Source organism: Dysidea avara, chromosome 6, assembly GCF_963678975.1.
Source record: "Dysidea avara chromosome 6, odDysAvar1.4, whole genome shotgun sequence".
Classification (NCBI taxonomy): Eukaryota; Metazoa; Porifera; class Demospongiae; order Dictyoceratida; family Dysideidae; genus Dysidea; species Dysidea avara.
The window spans coordinates 25,175,823-25,196,703 of record NC_089277.1 but is presented as its reverse complement, the minus strand read 5'-3'; the positions used below and the strand labels follow the sequence as shown (position 1 = coordinate 25,196,703).

The window sequence follows — 20,881 nt, the reverse complement described above, 5'->3', positions numbered from 1 at the left end:
ATCTAGAATTCGTAATATTTTTATGGGGGAGAGTGTCTAACTTCCAGTATGGCATGGCCTGTACAATCACACTGCTGAATACCTATTCTTCATTTATGCCAACTTGGATATTGAAGGATCAAATGGTTGACTGCTCTAACACAATACACCACCTTAATTAAAGCATGTTTACACATTCCTATAATTGTCACAACCCATGGCCATTCTGTGGTTCATCACTCTCACTCTCAGGACTTAGTTTCCAGTCTTACATATTCTGTAAACTCAATTTGGAAGCAATCAGGGTATCTATGCCTTCATATAATATACTTAAAGCTAGTTGGTCAAGATCCAACATAGCATCCATTGGTGGACTATATATTCTGGATATTCTTCCTTTTACATACATTTATGTGTTCTCTGCAACTCTCCAACAACATTACACACAGATATTATGTCTATTATTGATAACAAAAAGTGCAGCATTAGTATGCAGTGTTTCAGTATGCACATGGCTGTCAACTACATTTCAACTTTTGGTAACAGCTCATAAAATAACATATATGCTTCCTGCTTCTTCACCTCATCACGAGGTTGTTCTGGTACACGTATTGTTACATCGCTGGCATAGAGCCATGGTCCATCATCAGCAGCACTCTGATCGTATTTCCAGTTTGCTGTAGGTAGTATCTCAGAGGGTTTCCTTTCAGGACGCCTTCTCACATAAGCAAAATAGTGACCATGTTCCAGCGTGTCTCCATCGTGGACCACAACAGCATACAACCCATACCAAATCTCATTGTTGTCATCAGCCATACCCTGTAAACAGTTTAAACTTGTAGAACACATACACTAGACAGCTGTGAGAGGGCTCAATATAAAAATGGGAATGACCTAAAACTTGGGCTTAATATAGCTGAACAGAGCACTTAAACCGTCATATCTGTACTACTGTAGAAAAAGCTGGGTCTGAAACATAATTTGTTGGCCCAACAAATTACAACCCAGGTGACCCTGATACTCCTGGTAATCCATGCATGGCCTTCAACCCTGTCCCAAATATGTATACATGCTACTCATTACATGTAAAGGTGCCATACAAATTACAAGTACAGCACAGGTTTCTCTCAATAATGGCATCATATTCTGACATACCTCCATACATTTTCTGGTGCAGTATGGTGCCATGTTTAACTTGAAAGGAAAGGAAATGTGTTGAGTATCTTTGAACACTCCATCAAATTCAATAGTGAACCTCTTAACATGCAGGATTAATACTTGCGGTAGCTGATGGATTGCAATCTGTTTACTGACCAAACAAAGTGCCACATCATCCGGATCACCATCAGGCTTAGCACCTACAGTATACATATACACACATCAATGTAAAAATTTAGCATGCATTCTAAACTCCCAAACAATAAGATACACTATTATACCTTAGTGCTACTATCACTCACTTTTTCTATCGACATTATAAGAGAGCATAAACCATAAGCAGCTGTAATTTATTATACAAAATACTGAACAATATGTAGGTCCAAAATTATTATATCTATGTATGTAGCTATTTTCCACATAGTGGCCTGATTGTTGGTAGATTTCGTTATATACCAATTCATGTGTGTAATTACATTAAAAAGAGTGACCTGTAACAGGCAGAAATACTCTGTACATGGGGATAAGGGTTTTACCTACACAGTTAAGTATGTATGTTGCATGTCGGTAATTCTATGGATCCTCGCTTATCTGAACCTCAGTTACCCGAACACCTTGATTATCTGAATGCGACTGTTCTATTAGAGTATTTTGTCATAAGTGTGCATTCTATTAGAGTAAATAACTGTTCTAGTAGAGTAGTTGAATGAAGCTCTGCATACAAATCAATGGGCTTCAGTTATCTGAACAATTTCACTACTTTAGGCTGACTATATAAAAACAAAGCTGTTCGGATAACTGAGGATCCACTGTATTTGCACATAAACTAATTCAGTATTTTGTATACTAATATGACAGTGTTTCAGTGCTACAGCCACACATTTAGCTAGTCTTACGTTTTAGTGTGCAATTTTGGCATATGAATTTGTTGTCCTTATCCAATACATCCAGTGCTGTATAATCTTGAAGAGCCTTTTCTATACCTGTAGGGCATTTAGCTACTTCATAAGGCACTTGGTAGTGAAGACCTTTGCTTTTAACGTATTCATTGAGTCTAGTTTTGCTGAGAGTTATGTCCTGATCATATTCAGTAGAACTTGGACTCTTACCACTGGAGGAAATCTCAGTGTCATTTAGTTCAACAGATTTTTTATCTGACACATTAGCTGAATCAAGACCAACATTTGAGGTATCTTCACCAACTATGTCATTCTTTCCTGGCACTGAATCATTTTGATCATCCTTTGTAGTGACTACATCATCCTTTGTAGTGACTGAATCACCATGATCATCCTTTGTAGTAGCTACAACATCTTGATCATCCTTTGTAGTATCATCCTGGTCATCTTTTACATCACCTTGATCATCCTTTGTAGTAGCTACAACATCTTGATCATCCTTTGTAGTAGTATCATCCTGATCATCTTTTGCAATAGATAGATCATCTTGATCAACCATTGTAGCATTTACATCATCTTGATCAGTGTTTGTAGTGTAATCGCCAGCTTGATCCTCAACTTTCGTAGTGTGTACATCATCTTGGTCATCTTTAGCAGTGGCCGAATCATCTTGATCATCTTTTGCAGAATCACATTGATCATCTTTTGCAGTGGTTGAATCATCTTGATCTTCTTTTGTAGTGATTGAATTGTCAGTGTTTGTAATGCCTACAGTAGTGGCTACACTACTTTCACTCTCTTTTGCAGTGGCAGAATCATCTTGATCAGTCTTTGCAGTGTGTCCACCATCTTTATTACCTTGTGTAGTGCCTGAATCATCTTGATCAGTGTTTGTAGTGTGATCGCCAGCTTGATCCTCAACTTTCGTAGTGTGTACATCATCTTGGTCATCTTTAGCAGTGGCTGAATCATCTTGATCATCTTTTGCAGAATCACCTTGATCATCTTTTGCAGTGGTTGAATCATCTTGATCTTCTTTTGTAGTGATTGAATTGTCAGTGTTTGTAATGTCTACAGTAGTGGCTACACTGCTTCCACTCTCTTTTGCAGTGGCAGAATCATCTTGATCAGTCATTGCAGGTTCAGAGATATCAACGAGCATAGCAACCTCACCATCAGTAGTTGGGCTAGAGGTGTTATTAAGAGATGTTTCTGTCATCGAAGTTGGCTTGTTATCATCTAAGTTAGATGAAATTTCTGTTATGCTTGATTGATCTGGCTCTTTGTCTTGATCTTTTTTCTGAGGATGTTGATTGATAGAAGCTCCAACTTCCTGATAGTAGATAAGCTTTATTTAAAACTGTGGCTACTGAACATTCAACACAATATAAAATAAAAGGGTTTTATAGTTTAACTATTTGCAATCATCATACAATTAAGATCTCCACAAACACTGTGAAGTGCAATGTCTCAGTATCATACATCACTACACCATAGAGAGTCCAACTCACATTACATGTAAAGCTTAGCACACTTGTAATATAAAATTAGTACATAAACAAATGATAGAATTGGGAATTTGAATGAAAGATTATGGCAGTTATTTCTAATAATGTAATTAAAACCCACAGTTAAGCTTTCAATTAATTTTTCTGAAGGAATATAGATGTGAATTCTAAGTACTTACTTAATATTCCTTGTACAGACTGTAAAGTGAGTGTAAACAATGGTGAAGTACAACTTTTAGTGTTGTAAACCAGGCACATGTTGTGTAACACTTACGTATATGGTTTTTTAGACACTGAGCTGTACGTATATGACAAGTGTAAACAATAACAAAGCATGTATACAATTTTATCTCTGTAGCAACTTTTCACCTGCATCCTGTAGTGTTTCAGCTGCACATGTACCTGATTATAGGTGTGGAGTGCCCATCTGCACACTACTTTTTATTGATCTAATGTGATAATTAAATCTGACTCTTTCGTGTGATACTCAATTGTGTATGCTAAGCGCATATAGCATGCATCAGCATACCGAGCTAGGGGTCAGGGGGGGCATATTTTCTCAAGAAAAATTATGCTTTGAAATGGCATTTGGAGGCTAGCTTTGCTTGTAATTGCTAATGCATGATCAATTAGCTCAATGCAATGCCACGCAGATGACCCACTGGAACTTTTGAAAAGACAATTAACATAAATGTAATGGCTTAGATCAAGCAGTGCAATTTTAACAGTGGCTATATTCTATACTGAATGCTCTATCGCGATGACAGTTCTATTAGAGTATAATTACGATGACTGCTCTATTAGAGAATCTCAATCTTTTTACAAATTCAAGTAGCCGTCCCTGGAAATACAAACCCTGTGTAGTAAATGCTTAAGCTTGGGTCTGTGCAGTTCTGGTCACATATACCACAAAGTCAGACAATGAAACATTTGTCCACTTTAAATAAAGCGGAGCTTCCCAGCAAAAATGATCCTGCAAGATCCCGCAGGAGTCCTGCAAGTTCCTGCAAGCAATGACCGGATTCTCTTGTAAGAGGAATCTCCTGCAAGAGTCTTGCAAGATCCTGGAAACCTCTTGCAGGATTCTCTTGCAAGATCTTGCTTAAAGTTCTTGCAGGATCATTTTGCCTGGGTTGATAGTTATAGACTGTCTTCGCACAATGTGAGGAGCTGTACAAACTATTCTAGGTATCATTGAAGGCTATGGCCAAATTGATGTTTAAATGCAGTTGGACATACAGTTCTGTGGACTCCCAAGTTTTTAGAAATCTTAAGTAGCTAATAGTGCCAACATTCCTATTTTTTTAAAATGTCTATCCTGCTAGTTATGTTCAGATAGAGTATAACTAATATTTTCAACAAAAAAGTTATCTAGACTAGAGGAGTGAATGGCAATGCTATTTTGTAATATGCCTTCTTATGTTCAGCCATTACAGCTAATTGAATAGTTAAAACTACTATTTTTGATGCTTGGGAACAGATGATATTGCTAGTATTGCCGTAATAGGAGTGAACTTTCCAACCCTTCATGTGTTCAATAAAACACTCATACAAACTATTACTAACCTTAGGAGCTGGCAAAGGAAGTGAAATGTCAAAAATAGGCTCTTCATTTTGTAGTGGCTGTCAAATGCAATATATAAAATTAATACACAGTAAGGCATAAAATATAATTGTAATATACAACACCACTCAAACACAATGTTGCACTTGCTCACACTGTTTTCTCGAGTCAAGAGTAGACTCAAGCGATTTGCAAGTAAAGGTTAACCTTGAAGAATTGTGAGTAGATTTTGCTTGCGAGAGCTCTATTCATGAGTTATCTGCAAGGGATGTGCGAGTTCATGATAAAATGCTGGTTATTATATTGTTTCTAATTCATGACATGCCTGCTTATTACCTAACTAGATAACAAAGTCTCAGCTGGCTGGTAGAATTTATTGCAGTAGCAGCCAGAACAGACTTTCCTCATTGCTGACCATTTGATGACCAGTTATTTTATCAACTATAATATACTTATTGTACATTGTATAAACTCTATAATGTCATGTCAAACTCTATAATGTCAAACTCTATAATGTAAAACTCTATAATGTAAAACTCTATAATGTCTATATTGATCATGTTGCAGTACAACATGTGATAGAAGTTTGGAAAATTAATCGTATGGGCGCATTGTTGATTTAGAGAAAAACGTATTTTAATAATTTAAAGCATTGTTATTCACCAGCCTTGGCAGCTACACATATGGATTTTTCACCAAAGATGGAGCAATTCACAACCTTTAAGAGCAACTGGTGGCCAAAGTACTGTAATCCTTGTAGAGTTTCCAGCCATTTTAGATAGGTTTTTTCATCAGTGTTGCTGTATCACAAGTCCTCAAAAAGGGTGGAGGGGGGGTGGTGCGGTAGGAAAGAAATAGACCACAAAATGGATGACGATGGTAATTGAAGGCACCAGACAATAAAACAGCCTGTCAGAGGCAGGAAATAGACTGAAATCTCACAAAACAGACATACATCACATGTTCAGCTCTGTCCAGAGTCTATGAACCCCCCTAAGTACTTCCCTGTTCTTCACAGACCTGTACAGACATCTGGCATGGTTATACAGGTCGCCAGAAAACAGCTTACCAAAAGCAGACCTGACAAGTTTGATACGGAAATTGTTAGCTTGATAGTGCAGCAACTTCATGCTGGGGCTATCTCATTTTTGACTCTTGCACCCATATGGTTGATTTTGCTAAATCCGGTCACATATGTGACCGGATCTGCAAAAACCCGACACAATCGTGCAAACATAAATTTACAGTATAAAGCATTGAATACAATGGGTGAAATACTTCAGTATTACTGAAAAATTTCCTAAATTTTTAGTCTCTTAGTGAAGGAAGGGACTAACAATAATACCCTGGATATCATCTTATTCGCCTGCTCAAGAGGAGTTGGAAAATCGTACTTTCGTTGCAGTAGACCCAAGGATACACAAGTTATGAGCAATACTTTATGTCACGTCGAAGAGATTGTATGTTATCTATTTTTCTTCACAAATTTTGTCTTTGTATGCAGTGAAGAAAGGCAAGTAAAGGACAAACTTACCCAGTAATTGATTCCTCTATTTATGACACACACGGTGGTGAAACTTTCAGCTCCGTATCTCAATCTGTTGGTAAGTTACAACCATTTTTGTAAGCGCCTGTAATTTATTTTCCCTATACGTGCTGTACAAATCCATTTTTTCTGTTGTCGCTACTTTGTAGGGCTGTAACTTCGAATGTTATTAGCATATGAGGCTGAAGCTTTGCAGAGAGTACACTTGGCTAAGACGATTATAAATATTTAATAGGCAGGAATTCAAAAACTGCTCAATTGTGTTGGGCTTTTGTAAATCTGGTCACATATATTGTATGCATACTACACATGTACATTAATCCTCAAACTGAGGCTGAGCAATTAGGAAAAATAAATAAGCATTAATGTTGTATGAAATATGTACACTGTTCCTTGTGACCACATTTCAGTAGCTTCACTGCTACTTTCAGTCTGTGGTAAAAATCAACTACACTGGCACTGTATAAACACAATGCCTCTATAACCACTACAACTACTGTCCACTGTTCACGCCTCATGGAATGGTAGATTCAATTAGTCCACAAAGCAATTTATCAATACATAGAGGTAGTCCGCTATAACCCAACAATCATTTATATACATGTGTATATCTTTAAAGTAATTATATGTATGCATAGTAGCAGCAGCAGTAGTTGTAGTAGATCATCAGTCTTGCTTCAATCTGGCTATACCAGCCAGCCAATTTTAGGCCGTTTACCACTCACCAATCGCTCAATAATTTACATGATGTGCATAAAAATGCTTGAGGGTTTCATTTTGAAAGCATATACTTATCACTAAATACTCAAATTTTCTTTCAAGCATCGAGTGTGAGCAAGCAAGACATGAGTGATGCAAGTGCAATGTTGCATTTGAGTGGTGCTGTTTTATACATGTATGTGTACATATGTATGACAGCTATTTGTGTGTATTTGAGCCTTATCCACAATTACACCACAAACTAAATTACATCTCAGCATAACAGTGATGGTGGTACTTTGCACATAGAAGTACTGGGAGAGATGGCATTTGCTACGTATAATAACTTTTATAAAATGAAGAAAAGACACACATGAAGCATATATACTTACATGTGAGTGTATTTGTATATCATTTAATAAGTTTGGTCTGCTTTCTCTAGGATCTCCCATTTCACACTGCCACAATACATCTACTACTCCTCACCATTATCATCTAATGGTTCCAAGTCAAATAAACCACCAAAAACCTTCAGTTCAATAACTGTGTGATAACATGCCCCCACTATCGCCAATTATGATGCCACCTTTGTAATTGCGGATAAGGCCCATTGCCAGATAATTAAATGAGATTCGATCACATGTACTACTAGTTTAAAACGAGAATCATGTATATATGTATGTATATTGTATATACTAAATCCCAAGTAACATACAGTACCCTAAATTAATATAACTTTGTTAGTGCTGTACATATTACAGAATTAACTCACTGTCAAACATTCTCGGCAAATGGTAGTGCTGATCTGTTTCCCACCAAATACAGTCTCGATAGGCACACTCTGCTTGTTGGCCATGCGAAGATACACTACAGTCATTCATAAAGTTTAGGATCACGAAGACTTATGTACCAGTACAACAGTGTATTATATACAGCGTGAATGTTTTGATTGTAGAGATGATTATACAATTATAAACTATCAGTAAATTATTATATTGCTTTCTAGAGTAATAATCCAAATAATTATTGTATCAATTTTGTGCATATCATACAGTACAGTAGTACTGTAGGGATTGTGTTTTCCTACTGAAAAATCAACATGCAATGCTGTTTAATGGCTGCATCATAGCTGAAAATAAAGCAAATCAAGTAAGTTACAAAGTTCTTTGTCTATCTGCGTTCTGTCTTTGTCAAGTCAGTTAATCGGCAGCTGAAGCATGTATCAGTATTCCGATCATCTATCAACTCAAAGTTTGCTGTTGCAAATCACTAAGTAATTTCATTCATTCTCCACTACATAAAAGCATAATGGCATTTCTATTAGTCATGCAATAAAAAACTATTTTATAAGTATAATGGAACGTGGGTTAACCTATATATTATCAATTACCAGAAAGTCCATATCTCCTAGTGTACGCAAAAAAACCAACACTTTTACAAACTTTTAAGTAATCTTCTGTCTTCTGGATCAAGCTTCTTGTGAGATTCACTATCTTCAGTGACACCATACTTTTTGTAAACACGGGCCTTGATTTTCTGAAAGAGAACAATAATGCCATTTATTAATTACATACATGTATGTTGAATAATTATACTGTACACCAGAAACTGGGTCAGCACCACTTACCTAGATGCTGGGATATTAATCCAGGTCATACCTGGATCTGACCTGGATTTGACCCAGTTCAAATAAAGCTGAGGTATGTGTTAAAAACCTACGTACCATTACAGCATTATCTAATTTAATTATTGGTTTTGTATTTTAATAAAACGTGATTATATTATTTTTATATTATTACTGATTGCAGTTCAAAAACTATTAAGTGTAGGTTAGAGATCTAGCATGGGGATGTTAACTGATTTTAAAGCCAAAATTTTTAAAACACGAAGATTCAAGGGTACAACTTCTAGATAATGGAGGCTTTTTAGTATGGGTATATCTTAAGTGAGCCATTGTGAGATTGCATTATACGTATTATGTTAAAGCATAGCCGCGAGTGCTAAAATCTAAGCCGCACGCCTCATACTTCATTTTTTATATAGCACGAGCAAGGCTATGCTTTAAATGATTTATGGAACTTTCTAGTCGTGTAGCTCCATACACTAGGACTCGTAACTAACACATGTTGCACGAACTATTAGCAGCCTGAATGCACACAAACTAGTTTAACAAAGTAACTCATGCGTAGTTCACCATAGTTTGGCATGGAAGACATTCATCGCATATTTTGGCAGGTTTTGCTCACGACCCACAATCGATTCTATTGTGAGCCACATGGCGAAATATTTTCGTGATATCTCCAGGACTTGTCCGTTTACATTAACAAATGTAACAGTAATGTTACCTTCTCCCACCCATCATTGAAGCATTTAGGTATGTCTATAAAAGCAATCCAGTGGTAGAACTTGTATTGGCTGGGGTGATTGATCACTCAGCACGGCAAGGCTATCAGCCTCACTGGTGTGGGTGATTAGTCGTACTGACGCGAGCCCCGCAGGCTATTAGCCTGCACTAAGGCACGTGGGCAATTGCGCTTTATTGCCCACAAAGAGTGCTTTATCGTTCAATAAAGCACTCTTTGTGGTATGAAGCACTGTTGGCCGGCTGAGAGTGTACTTTATGAAATTTAAAGTACACCTTTCCTTTGATCTCGCCCACGCAAAGTTCTATAAGTTGTTTAAAGTCAACATGTAATGTTAAAGTAAGTACAGAAAACTGAACATGTTTGTGTTAAAGAGCTGAAGAAATTGAGGCTCACACCTCATCACCAAGTCCTCAAGACAGACAGTGGGATAATTTTGGTAAGGAAATTGACAAGTTGTTGCCATTGCCTATGGAATCACAGCAGTGTGATGACATGTATATACATAGTTGAAGATGCAGTTTGAGTCAATCACGATGGCAACAAGTTGTTGCTTAGCATGGTGCCACAACAGTTTGAAGACCATGCACAATCGGATTTGAATATGGACCACTCCAACATTAAAGGCATGACTAAACAATGTCCTATCAATTACTCAAACATGAAGTGGCTATTTCGCTATGTTTTCAGCTATGTTCCCCCTGGCCATTGTACAGTGATAAAAGCCAAGAAGCAGCTCTGCAATCAGTCCAACCACTAGGAAATTACGACTGAAAGTGTCCCTCAACATGTACACTGTATCAATTCCTGAAAAACACACTGGCCATTCCACTTTAGTTTCCACCTATAATACAGCATTACAAGCAACCTCTGCAATTAGTCACACAATAAATTAATGAAGTACCAATCAACACTTCAACAGTAATGGAGAAAAGAAATGGGACACAATGGAAGACATAGGTAAGTCCATGATACAGCTGTGGTTGGTAAAAAGGCACATCTTGGGCTGAAGCAACATTGAACAGTGAAGAAATCAAGCCCATAGTCACTTGGTTGAAAGCATCTGATTAATAGTCAGGTAGTAAAGAATTCTCTTAAAAAATTATTGAAATTTGTTGGAAGAGTTTGGGTTGCTCTGAAGACATCGTCATGAAGCTAGTTAAAGAGAATATTTTTAGGCAACCTCCATGATCCTAGTCTACAGTAGTATCGTATTCTATTGTTCGTATGTGACTGAGGCTGCAAAACCTAGGCATGTGGGCACATAAAGTCCACATGTGACCGGATCTGCGAAAACCTGACACAATCGCGCAAGCCTAAATTTCCAGTATAAGTACTAGTAATAGCATGGGTAGCAGTGAAATTTGGGATAAATACCACGAGTGTTGTACCATTTCCAATACAATACTCATGGTATTTATCCCAAATTTCACTGCTACCCATGCTATTCCCAGTTAATACCATACTCGCTGCATATAGGCATGCCATGTACGCAATAGTGTTGCCATGTACGCAATTTGTCACTATATGTACTAAACACGCGTCAACATAAATTCTAGCCAATGAAATTGCAATTGGCGCTACATTGTTAACATAAATTCTAGCCAATGAAATAGCAATTACAACTTTTTCATTGCTACCAGTGAAATATGGGATAAATTTCACTGCTACTATTGAGACTTTTGTATGGGCAGTGAAACAGGTATGGTATTAAACATTGAATACAATGGGTAAAATAATTGCGTATTATTGAAAAAATTCCGTAAATTGTTTGAATGCCTCTTTCTTAGTGAAGGAAGGGAGTAACAATAAAACCCTGGATATCATCTTATTTGCCTGCTAAAGAGGAGTTGGAAAATCTTTGTTTCGTTGCAGTAGACCCAAGGATACGGAAGTTATGAGCGTTTGTTTATATCATGTTGAAGCAATCGTACGCGATCGATTATTCTTCACAAATTCTGCCTTTGTATGCAGTGAGTAAAGGAAAAACCTACCCAGTAATTGATTCTTCTATTCATGGCGAACATGATGGTGAAAATTGTAACCCCATACCTCGATTCGTTGGTAAATTACAACCATTTTTGTAGGCGCCTATAATTTATTTTCCCTATACTTGCTGTAGAAATCGATTTTTCTGTTGTTGCTACTTTGTAGGGCTGTAACTCCTACAGCTATAGGCATATGAGGCTGAAATTTTGCCAGAGGGTGCACTTGGCTAGGTAGATTATAAATATTTACTAAACAGGAATTTGAAAAATGCATAATTGTGTCGGGTTTACACAGATCTGGTCACATAAACTTTTAAAACTAACTTAATGCTATAACCAAGTAATTTTCAGCCAATTTTCAACAGTACTAAGATACATTTGTTAAGAGATGGTGCATTGTTTGCATCCAGTTGACCTGTTTTTGAAGGAATAGTCACAAGTACTTAATGCAATTGGCTGTTGAGGAAATGTAGTCAGCTGAGTGGTCCAATATATACATAGAGATATTATGTAGGTAGTTGAAAATGTATGTACTTACATCAATTTCTTCCATTTTCAGACCATCCAATATACACCTCAACGCTTCATGACTGTCTTCTTCTGTTCCTCGTCCAAACCGTGGATTTCTATATGATGAATTAGTTTAAATTTCTACACAACAACATTGTTTACAAGTACTTTTGAACTGAAAATAATATTGTATGACTATGTATGCTTAAGTATGTTAGTCTACCTACACATGTGTAAGAAGAGCTAGGTTGAAGAAAGAAGACCAAGGAAAGGCAAAAAATACAATAGCAAATAAAGAGAGAGGAGAGCCAAAATCACAGATGAAATATGACCTGGTTTTGACTTGGATATGAGTACACATTAATACATCACCAAATTCACTACACACCTTTTGCTCAACTCTCTAAGCACACCACGTGGAACTACAACCTGCAAATCAGTGGTATCTATTTCGTGATAAAAATTGCACAATTGCAATGTGAGTTTGATGAATTTACTACTGACTGTCATATCCATATCTTCCTTTAGCAAAAAAAAAAACCACACACACACACAATTGGTAAGATTAGTGTTTTGCAGTCCATCATTCTATCATGTCATATTATGTAAACCATATCATAGTTCAGTATTGCAGATGATAACTACAATTGTAGTACACAAAACTTTAATAATAAAATTTTCCATCAAGAAACATGAAGAAATTCCTATACATACACACTACCCAGTAGTATTCAAAAGGTGATGAAATACACATGTAGCATGAGATAAATTTGTCAGTTATGTCACATATGTGTACAAACTTACTTTAACACACACACACATGCACGCACACGCACGCACGCACGCACGCACGCACGCACGCACGCACGCACGCACGCACACACACACACACACAAATGGTGCAATGTCAAATGAAGCAAGCCTGTGAAGCAGGGACTCAGAATCTAATCTGAAATGACAAACAACCTCATTTTACCTTAACTCTACATCAGTTTCAAGTACACTTGTGTTTGATTTTACATACACAAATGCCTACAAATACATGAGTACAGTATGTACATTTCACACACATATTTGTGACCGGGCCTGCAAAAATAGGGTATGTGGGCACATGATTTTTGCCTACTTTTTCACACTTTCATCACTCACAACGTTTTCTACCATTATGCTATATTAATGAAATTTTCTGCTCTTAGTAAGCATTTAATTGGCATCATGATGCAAGTTACAGAATGGAAATATACTTTTCCAGTACTGAGATAAGACCTGTAGAGTGATGGGGTGTAGTTTGTTCCCACATCCCCTGTTTTCGCAGGCCTGGTCACATTTTATGGTAGCATAGGAGACCATAAGTCACATACTACAGTAAGTTATGCAGTGTCTCCTTCTGAAATAAGTTACATAAAGCATGACATTTTATCATGAAAAACAACATAGGGCTAAATAAAATGTATGATAACTGCCGAATAAAGGTGGTTTACTAAGTATGTCATGAAACAAGCATCATTATCTGCACTATTATTGGAAGATGTTATGGCCAATCGTTGAAAACTTGGCAAAGCAGCATTCTTGCCTGATAACTGAAGTACAATTTTGTAGCCCTAGAAGCACCAGTTAGTATGAGTAGTGATGAAAAATGTGTACAACTCATGGTACCTTACGCTATCTAGTACTATTACAGAACAGAGTAGAATCCTCAACTAGCTTACTTCATCAGGAATGGTGAGGACATAGTGGTGGTTTTGTGGTTCTCTAAGCACTCTACGAAGAGCCACAGTTTGATTGAGGCTCTAAAATACGCAATACTGAAATGACAGCAGAAAGAATATCACAACAGCTTACTTGGTTCATTGAGTTGAAAAAGCAGGTGTTTCTAAGATTCTTTAGCCGCTGTAAATTAACAACATCCAATATATCTATCACATTGAGATGCCTACAGCTACTCTTCACATCAGGTACGTACGTACACACAGCATACCTTGACTTTTGTGCCATACTGAGGGTCCACAGCTGGTAAAAAATAATACAATCAATTGTAATCGAATTAAATATACCAGGACATGTACATGAAGAAAAAAGATCAAATGACAAATACAAGGTTTGGTTTTGGTTAGGTTTAAGATCATAATAAGGTTTGGTTTGTAGATGCGCATTCTGGGCATGATCATGCAATTATTACACTAATGAGTTGTTACTAAGTTCAAATAGCCTTGTTGTTTGTAAGCTTACAGCAGATATAAATGTCAAAAACTAGATCTTGTTGAATGCAATGAGACAAGTCTGGACTCCATAGACTCTTGTACATACTTATACTTGCAACTATGAACAATTAATCACAGATCTCCATATGTTAGCGCTAGCTTGATTGTATACAGTACATGTGGAAATTTTAGCAGTATGAAATTTTCATGGTTGCAAACTAAAACAGGATTTTTGTGATTTTATTTTCACGGTTCAAGTTAAAACAGAGTCTTTCACAATTTTATTTACACAGATCAACCTCAAGTTTTCACGGTTTCATTACTTTAAGCTAACAAGCCAAGCGCTTTGCCAAGCAGCGTATCGCAGTCAACAAGTAATTGTGTTAATAGGGTGCTGAAAGCGATCTCAAGCGCCATTCATAGCGAAGCTAGAAAGAAACGTGGCATTTTTTTAGGTTATGTAAGGTGACCATGCTTTCCCACTAAACCCGTCTATTTGACAAACATGCTGCAAAACATGGAATTGCAGCTGCCATTCGACATTTTGAAGCAAAGAAACTTTCCCTAAATTTAGGGAAGCCAGTGTTCATGGGTGTGAGTCATTGTCCATGTCATACCACTAGCACACATATACGCGTGTCGCAAAGAAATATTTCATGCTATGAAAATTTCACAGATTTTATTTTCACGGTTGTTCTGTTAACCGCAAAATCCATGAAAGTTATGTACCATGAAAATTTCCGTGCATATTTAATTTATTGAAATTCATGAAATTTTCATAATTCTTCAATTATGTTGCTATGCACTGCTAAGGAAGCGCTTGTTAAATAAACTGCTTTTAACAACATACAAGTACATGAAAAAATTTGGAATTTTCAACTAGAGTAAGGACCATAGCACATCGATAAAAAGTACTGAAACAAGTTGGAGTAGTCCATGATATCAAATCACTGTAAAACAATAAGAGGTATTATATCCCTACTGTGCTCAAGATACCATAATGGAAATGCACGGTAGGGATAGGCTATTCCTGGTAGTCTACGAAACCTGTACTGTTGTTTCTCAATTGTTAAACGCCTGTAAAACCCGAAGGGGAGGTAATTCACAAAGTATTTCAGATTGCCAAAAAGAAACCACCTCAGAGCAAAGTTTACCTGTGAGTAAGTTAATACAGACTTCATTTCGCTTTTACTTCTTACACATAAAAGCAGCTTTTACCATTTGCTCACGTGGATGCATACAGACAAACATAGATAGGTAGATAGATAGATAGATAGATAGATAGGTACACACACACACACACACACACGCACACGCACACGCACACAAACTTTTACGAAAACAATCTCAGTAAAGTGGGCGCTCCTGGTTTAAAATAAATGGAATTTGAAAATGTGCAATCATGTGGGGATCCAGTCACAAATGTGTATTACTAGTACGTACTACTGTACAGTGTATCTGCTATTTTGTTCCTTTATAAGTCCAGATATATACTGTACAGATATAAAGCTGAAAAGCAAATTCTTACTGACAAAAATTGTAAAAAGTCATAAAGCATGTCACATATTGATAAGAGAGTAAGAGGTACATAGTTGGAAGTGATTGGTCCTGAGATTTCTCATATTATTATGCAAAAATGCCAATTTTTCACCTACATTATATCACTCTCTCGCATTATGCTTCTAAACTCACAAAATTTCCTAGAGTATTATACTAAATGTATTATTAGAGAATTTCAGTCTACAGTAGCTGCCAAAAGCACAGTAGTACTCCCAGTCTATTGTAGTTTTGCATATTTGACACATGTTTTAAAAGTAGTACAGCTTTATGAGCAAGTAAGGTAAAAGGTATGGTTTGAGCATCAGTACACGACACATAAAAGAGGATACCTACAGTATAGACTTCTGTTGTACTGACTGTTCAATTAGAGTATTTTGTACAACCAAATTAAGTCATGGCTCATGGAACTATAATATGTTCTGAACTGAGAGTCTACTGCATATTTACTTCACACAAACCTTCTGGTGGTAGCTCTCCATAAAACACATGCATTTCAAACCAAGTCCTACAAAAAATAAGAAAATAATTATTACATGGTAGAAATTTTCCATGAATTTTACCCTCAAGCCCACATATTAACACAATGACTGTCGTGTTTGCAACAATGATGTGGTGCTTACTACCACTTGTGTCCACATTTTTCTTGTGGATAATGTGGCAGTTTTCAACTAGCTATAATTTCCGTATACTAGTATTTTACACAGATATACAGATGTTACACTGCCAGTTAAGCTTTGAGTAATGATCACTACAGTAATATAATTATTTTAAGTACTACCGTATTTTCCCGGTTAATAGCCATGGCTACTATAACTTTCAGCAAGGAAAACCACGTGGAAGGTGGGCTTGTGTGGCAGCATCCTGCAGTGTTTATATGGTTTCATGAGTGACTGACCTTGTTTAATCATCCTTTAATGGTATAATTTATTTTAATTTCTCTCCAAAACATTATTTCCTGGCTTACAACAACTCCTTTGCCCAGTTTCTGCTTCAAACATATCCTTGCATCAGTATATATTCAGATACAAGCCGTGACTCTTATCCGAGGGTGGCTCATATGACAATAATTCTAGGCTGTGGAGCGGCTACTATCTGGGGGTGGCTATTGTACGAGCTGCAGCTATTAACCGGTCAAATACAGTATTCATAATTAATTGGTAACAACATTTGTTATCTCTTTGTGATAATACAGTAGAAGTATGTACTGAGTAAAGGTAAAAGTGGTATACGAATCAGCTAGGGGGTCTAGGGGGCATGCTCCCCTAGAACAAAAAGAAAATTTCACATTTTGAGATGCCATTTTGGAAGCAATTTTGGGCTGTAATACCATGTGCAAAATACTAGCTAGCTACCTGACAAGTGTTTAATTTTAGGGATAAAAATGGACACTGCCCAAAGAGCACCTCTGTACACTAAAGCCTTACCATTTGAATTAAGAGATAAACTGTAAGCAAAGTTCTACAAAGAGAAACAAAGCTAAAGCTAAATATGACGGTATTACTTTTAGAGGGCTAGGCACTTAATACAGACAAAGTGTACATGAAACTGCTCAGGGTGAAGGACAGGTTAGACAAGTGTACTTTCCATCAGTTGTGTCCATCAGTTGTTTCCATTAAACATGAGAATACATTCTGACTGCCTGGCAGACTCCTGCAAGCATTTGAGCATAAATTAGATGGCTGCAAGAGTGTAAATCAGTTGGCTATAGGATTGAGGTCCAGTCATGAATTTTTTTCCCCTTTTCTCCACTTTTTCAAACACATTTAATAATTCTAACATCTTCAAACAGGCTGTAGGACTAGGTGTCCTACAGACCTTCAGTACTTGTGCTGTAAAGCCTTACTAAATAAACAAATAAATGCTAAGTAAAAAAGTGGTAAGGCTCCGGCCTCACTGGTTACGTCTTCTCTGACACCCTTGTGTATGTATGGTCTGTATATGATATTCACATTTTTATACACTGCACTGTAAGTTGCATTCTGTTATAAACTTACTGTGATTTCCTCTTTATCCAGCTTGTAGGAGTAACAAATATTGTACGAAACAACCATCCGATCCAGCTAAATGGTGGAAAAAGTCCACAAATCACATGAAATCTTTAAATACATGATGGTATCTAATGACGTACCCAAGCAGACTCCAAGCACAGTCACACTACATAAAAATGCAATGCATCAATCACACAGTTCAATGCTGCATATAACTGATAAATAAACATGCACGTACTCACTCACAAACACACACAACACACACTCACTATATACATGCACACAAACACTACACACACTATATTAATATGAACATGTGTCTACTTACACGTGACTTTGGATTTTCATCATCCTCATCATCAAATTTGCTATAATTATTAGCCTTAGTAACCATCTATATAAAATCACGAACAAAGAGTATTAATGCTATGACTCAAGCATAATGATTGCATTTGTTGCACCCACTATATCTCTTAAAAATAAATACTTTGACAATTACTGTCAATATTATAACTATCACGCAGTTAAACGTGTACCACACAGTCATCCACAACTTGTGTACCGTGTAGTCTGTCTGTAAATGATGAATTTTTGGCAAGTTATAAAATGAAGTAGAGGAGAAACATTATATTGATGAGTATTAATGTCACACATATATATCAATTAAGGCTCAAACGAATAGTAGTTTTCTGTATTCGAATATTTACTCAACTATTGTCCGAATACTCGAATATTCGGTGTAAGGTTTCATTGCTATGAATGCAATCCAGTAATTAAGGTGGTCACTACCAAGAAGCCTATGAATAACTTACTGAGAAGAAAAGGGTAGCATAGTGCCTTTTCTGAAAGGATTACTGCAGCGATATTGTGATGGAAAGTGTTTATAACAAAGTAGAAGTATCTGGAGTAAGCCATGAATCCATATGAAGTCTTGTGCTTACGGCGATCTGCCACAGCATTAGTACATCTTCACCAATTAGTGGCTGCCTAATGCTATTTCTACTGTTCGCTTCTTCACCACCATTCTTTCCATTCAATAGCATCATCTCCGCTTCCTTAATTGCTTACAGCTAATCATGTGCCATTGTATAACGATCACGTGCGAATATTCGGGGGTTAATTTTATTATTCGAATACTATGCCAACGAATATTAATACGAATAATCGGCTATTCGTTTGAGCCCTAATATCAATTAGCTTAACACATTTTTGTTCCACAAACCTTACTTGTAACTTGTATAGGCACTATTGAAAATTTGAGGCAATATACTTTGCAAAGCTTTTGAAAAAATATCAATGTTGTGATGTAAACACTGTAATTTGCTTTTTTTGTTGTTGTTGTAAAATAATTTTTGCATGCAAAACTTTTTAAGAAAATTTCTTACACAAAAATTTTTACATAAGATTGAACTACCTAATAGAGCAGTCATTCACGTAAATCATACGAAAATATTTTTACACAAAAAAATTTGCACGAAATTAAAGCAAATTATGGTAATTGAAAACAATACACCTATCAAGCCCCACTGTCACCAACTACAAATTTGACATATATGCTTTGCCTTACCCCTGGGACTTTAGACAATGTAAGTTTGGTGTGGCAAAAGCTATTAATATTTTAGATTAATCACATCCACAATAGAAACCAGTAATAGGAAGTGAGGACATAACAGTGAGGATTTTATTGATAAGCTTATTAGCCCCAACCAGTTTGATGAAACCTGTGTAACCATATCACTGTATGATAAGGTCACCTGTTGGCCATGCATTATAACAATTCCCAAATGTGTCTTTAGTGTACAAAGTGATCATAATGTATTTCTGTCAATCATGATTCATCATACCACATGAACAAGCACTTGTGCCCCTTATTAATCTACAAAGAGAAGGCTTTAATCCCTATAAAGGCCACATATTTTTGTGAGTAGCATAAATCTTGGACTGTAACAATGGCCATAATGGACAATGATAATAGCCCTGGCATACCTATCAGGAAACCCATAAAATAATAATGTAAAATCTGTCTTAACTATATGACACCCTTATTCAATCACAGATATTTTTAGTACCGGCCTTTCTTTTATTTGCAGGATAGGCCAACTAGTCTACAGTGTAGACCTGCCTGCCACATGTACGACCTTGGCTTTGGGTAGATATGGTTGCTGCTGAGTGCATGCTTGTCCAGCTTCGTTCCTCAAGCTAGATTTAGCCTGAGTTGGAGTAATGCACCTATCAATGTCAAGCCCCCCACCCCTGGAGATCCCCATACATTTACTGGGAATTTGACATGGGGCTTTTGACAGCAGCAAACCAAAAATTAATAATAGATAACTAAAATCCTCTATAGAAACCCAAGGTGGGGACATGGTGGGGTTTTGACAAGCTTCTGAGCCCCAGTACTAGGGAATTTGGTACTATACTTTGTACAATTATGCAAGGTGTGCACTACTGGGTTGATGATGAGGGCAAAGGCCGATAATTCAAGTGATGTAAAACTATACGCTGCTGTCTATGACGTGGTAAAATTTCTGTCGTATACACTTTTAACATAATAAACACATAACGTACGACAATGCCGCGGAATAGAACGCGCATACTATATAGCTACTTACCCTGTCTTCACCAAGAAGTGGTTCTCTTTCGCTATCAATGCTCATCCCCTACCAAGCGTCTATTCTGCGAAATCTCCTTTCTCAGAAACTAAACACAAACCTATTACATGAGGGTATTTCCCGCGGATTCCCAGAATCATATGTAACACCATCTAAGGAAGCGATTTGTAATTAGCACATTTCCAAGAAACAAGCGTCAGAATGGGGCACTAATGGTATAGCTACAGTGTATAAATTATATTATAAACATGCAACTTAAAAGCACTTTTCATGGATGAATATATTTCATTGCTGCACATAACATAG

At 36.8% G+C, this 20,881-nt stretch overlaps 1 protein-coding gene across 1 annotated transcript; it reads right to left on the bottom strand.

Moving 5' to 3' along the window:
• Nucleotides 1-423: 423 nt before the first annotated feature.
• Nucleotides 424-20,731, bottom strand: LOC136258969 (ubiquitin carboxyl-terminal hydrolase 16-like). Its single transcript, XM_066052364.1, has 16 exons — nucleotides 20,576-20,731; nucleotides 18,292-18,357; nucleotides 18,104-18,129; nucleotides 17,970-18,035; nucleotides 16,434-16,480; nucleotides 14,193-14,224; nucleotides 14,057-14,104; nucleotides 13,924-14,004; nucleotides 12,603-12,736; nucleotides 12,243-12,330; nucleotides 8,796-8,889; nucleotides 8,126-8,220; nucleotides 5,111-5,167; nucleotides 2,034-3,369; nucleotides 1,135-1,337; nucleotides 424-798 (listed from the first exon to the last, which is right to left on the bottom strand). The coding sequence occupies exons 1-16, from the start codon at nucleotides 20,618-20,620 to the stop codon at nucleotides 502-504; spliced, it is 2,715 nt and encodes a 904-aa protein (XP_065908436.1). The 5' UTR covers nucleotides 20,621-20,731; the 3' UTR covers nucleotides 424-501.
• Between the last annotated feature and the right edge of the window lie 150 nt (nucleotides 20,732-20,881).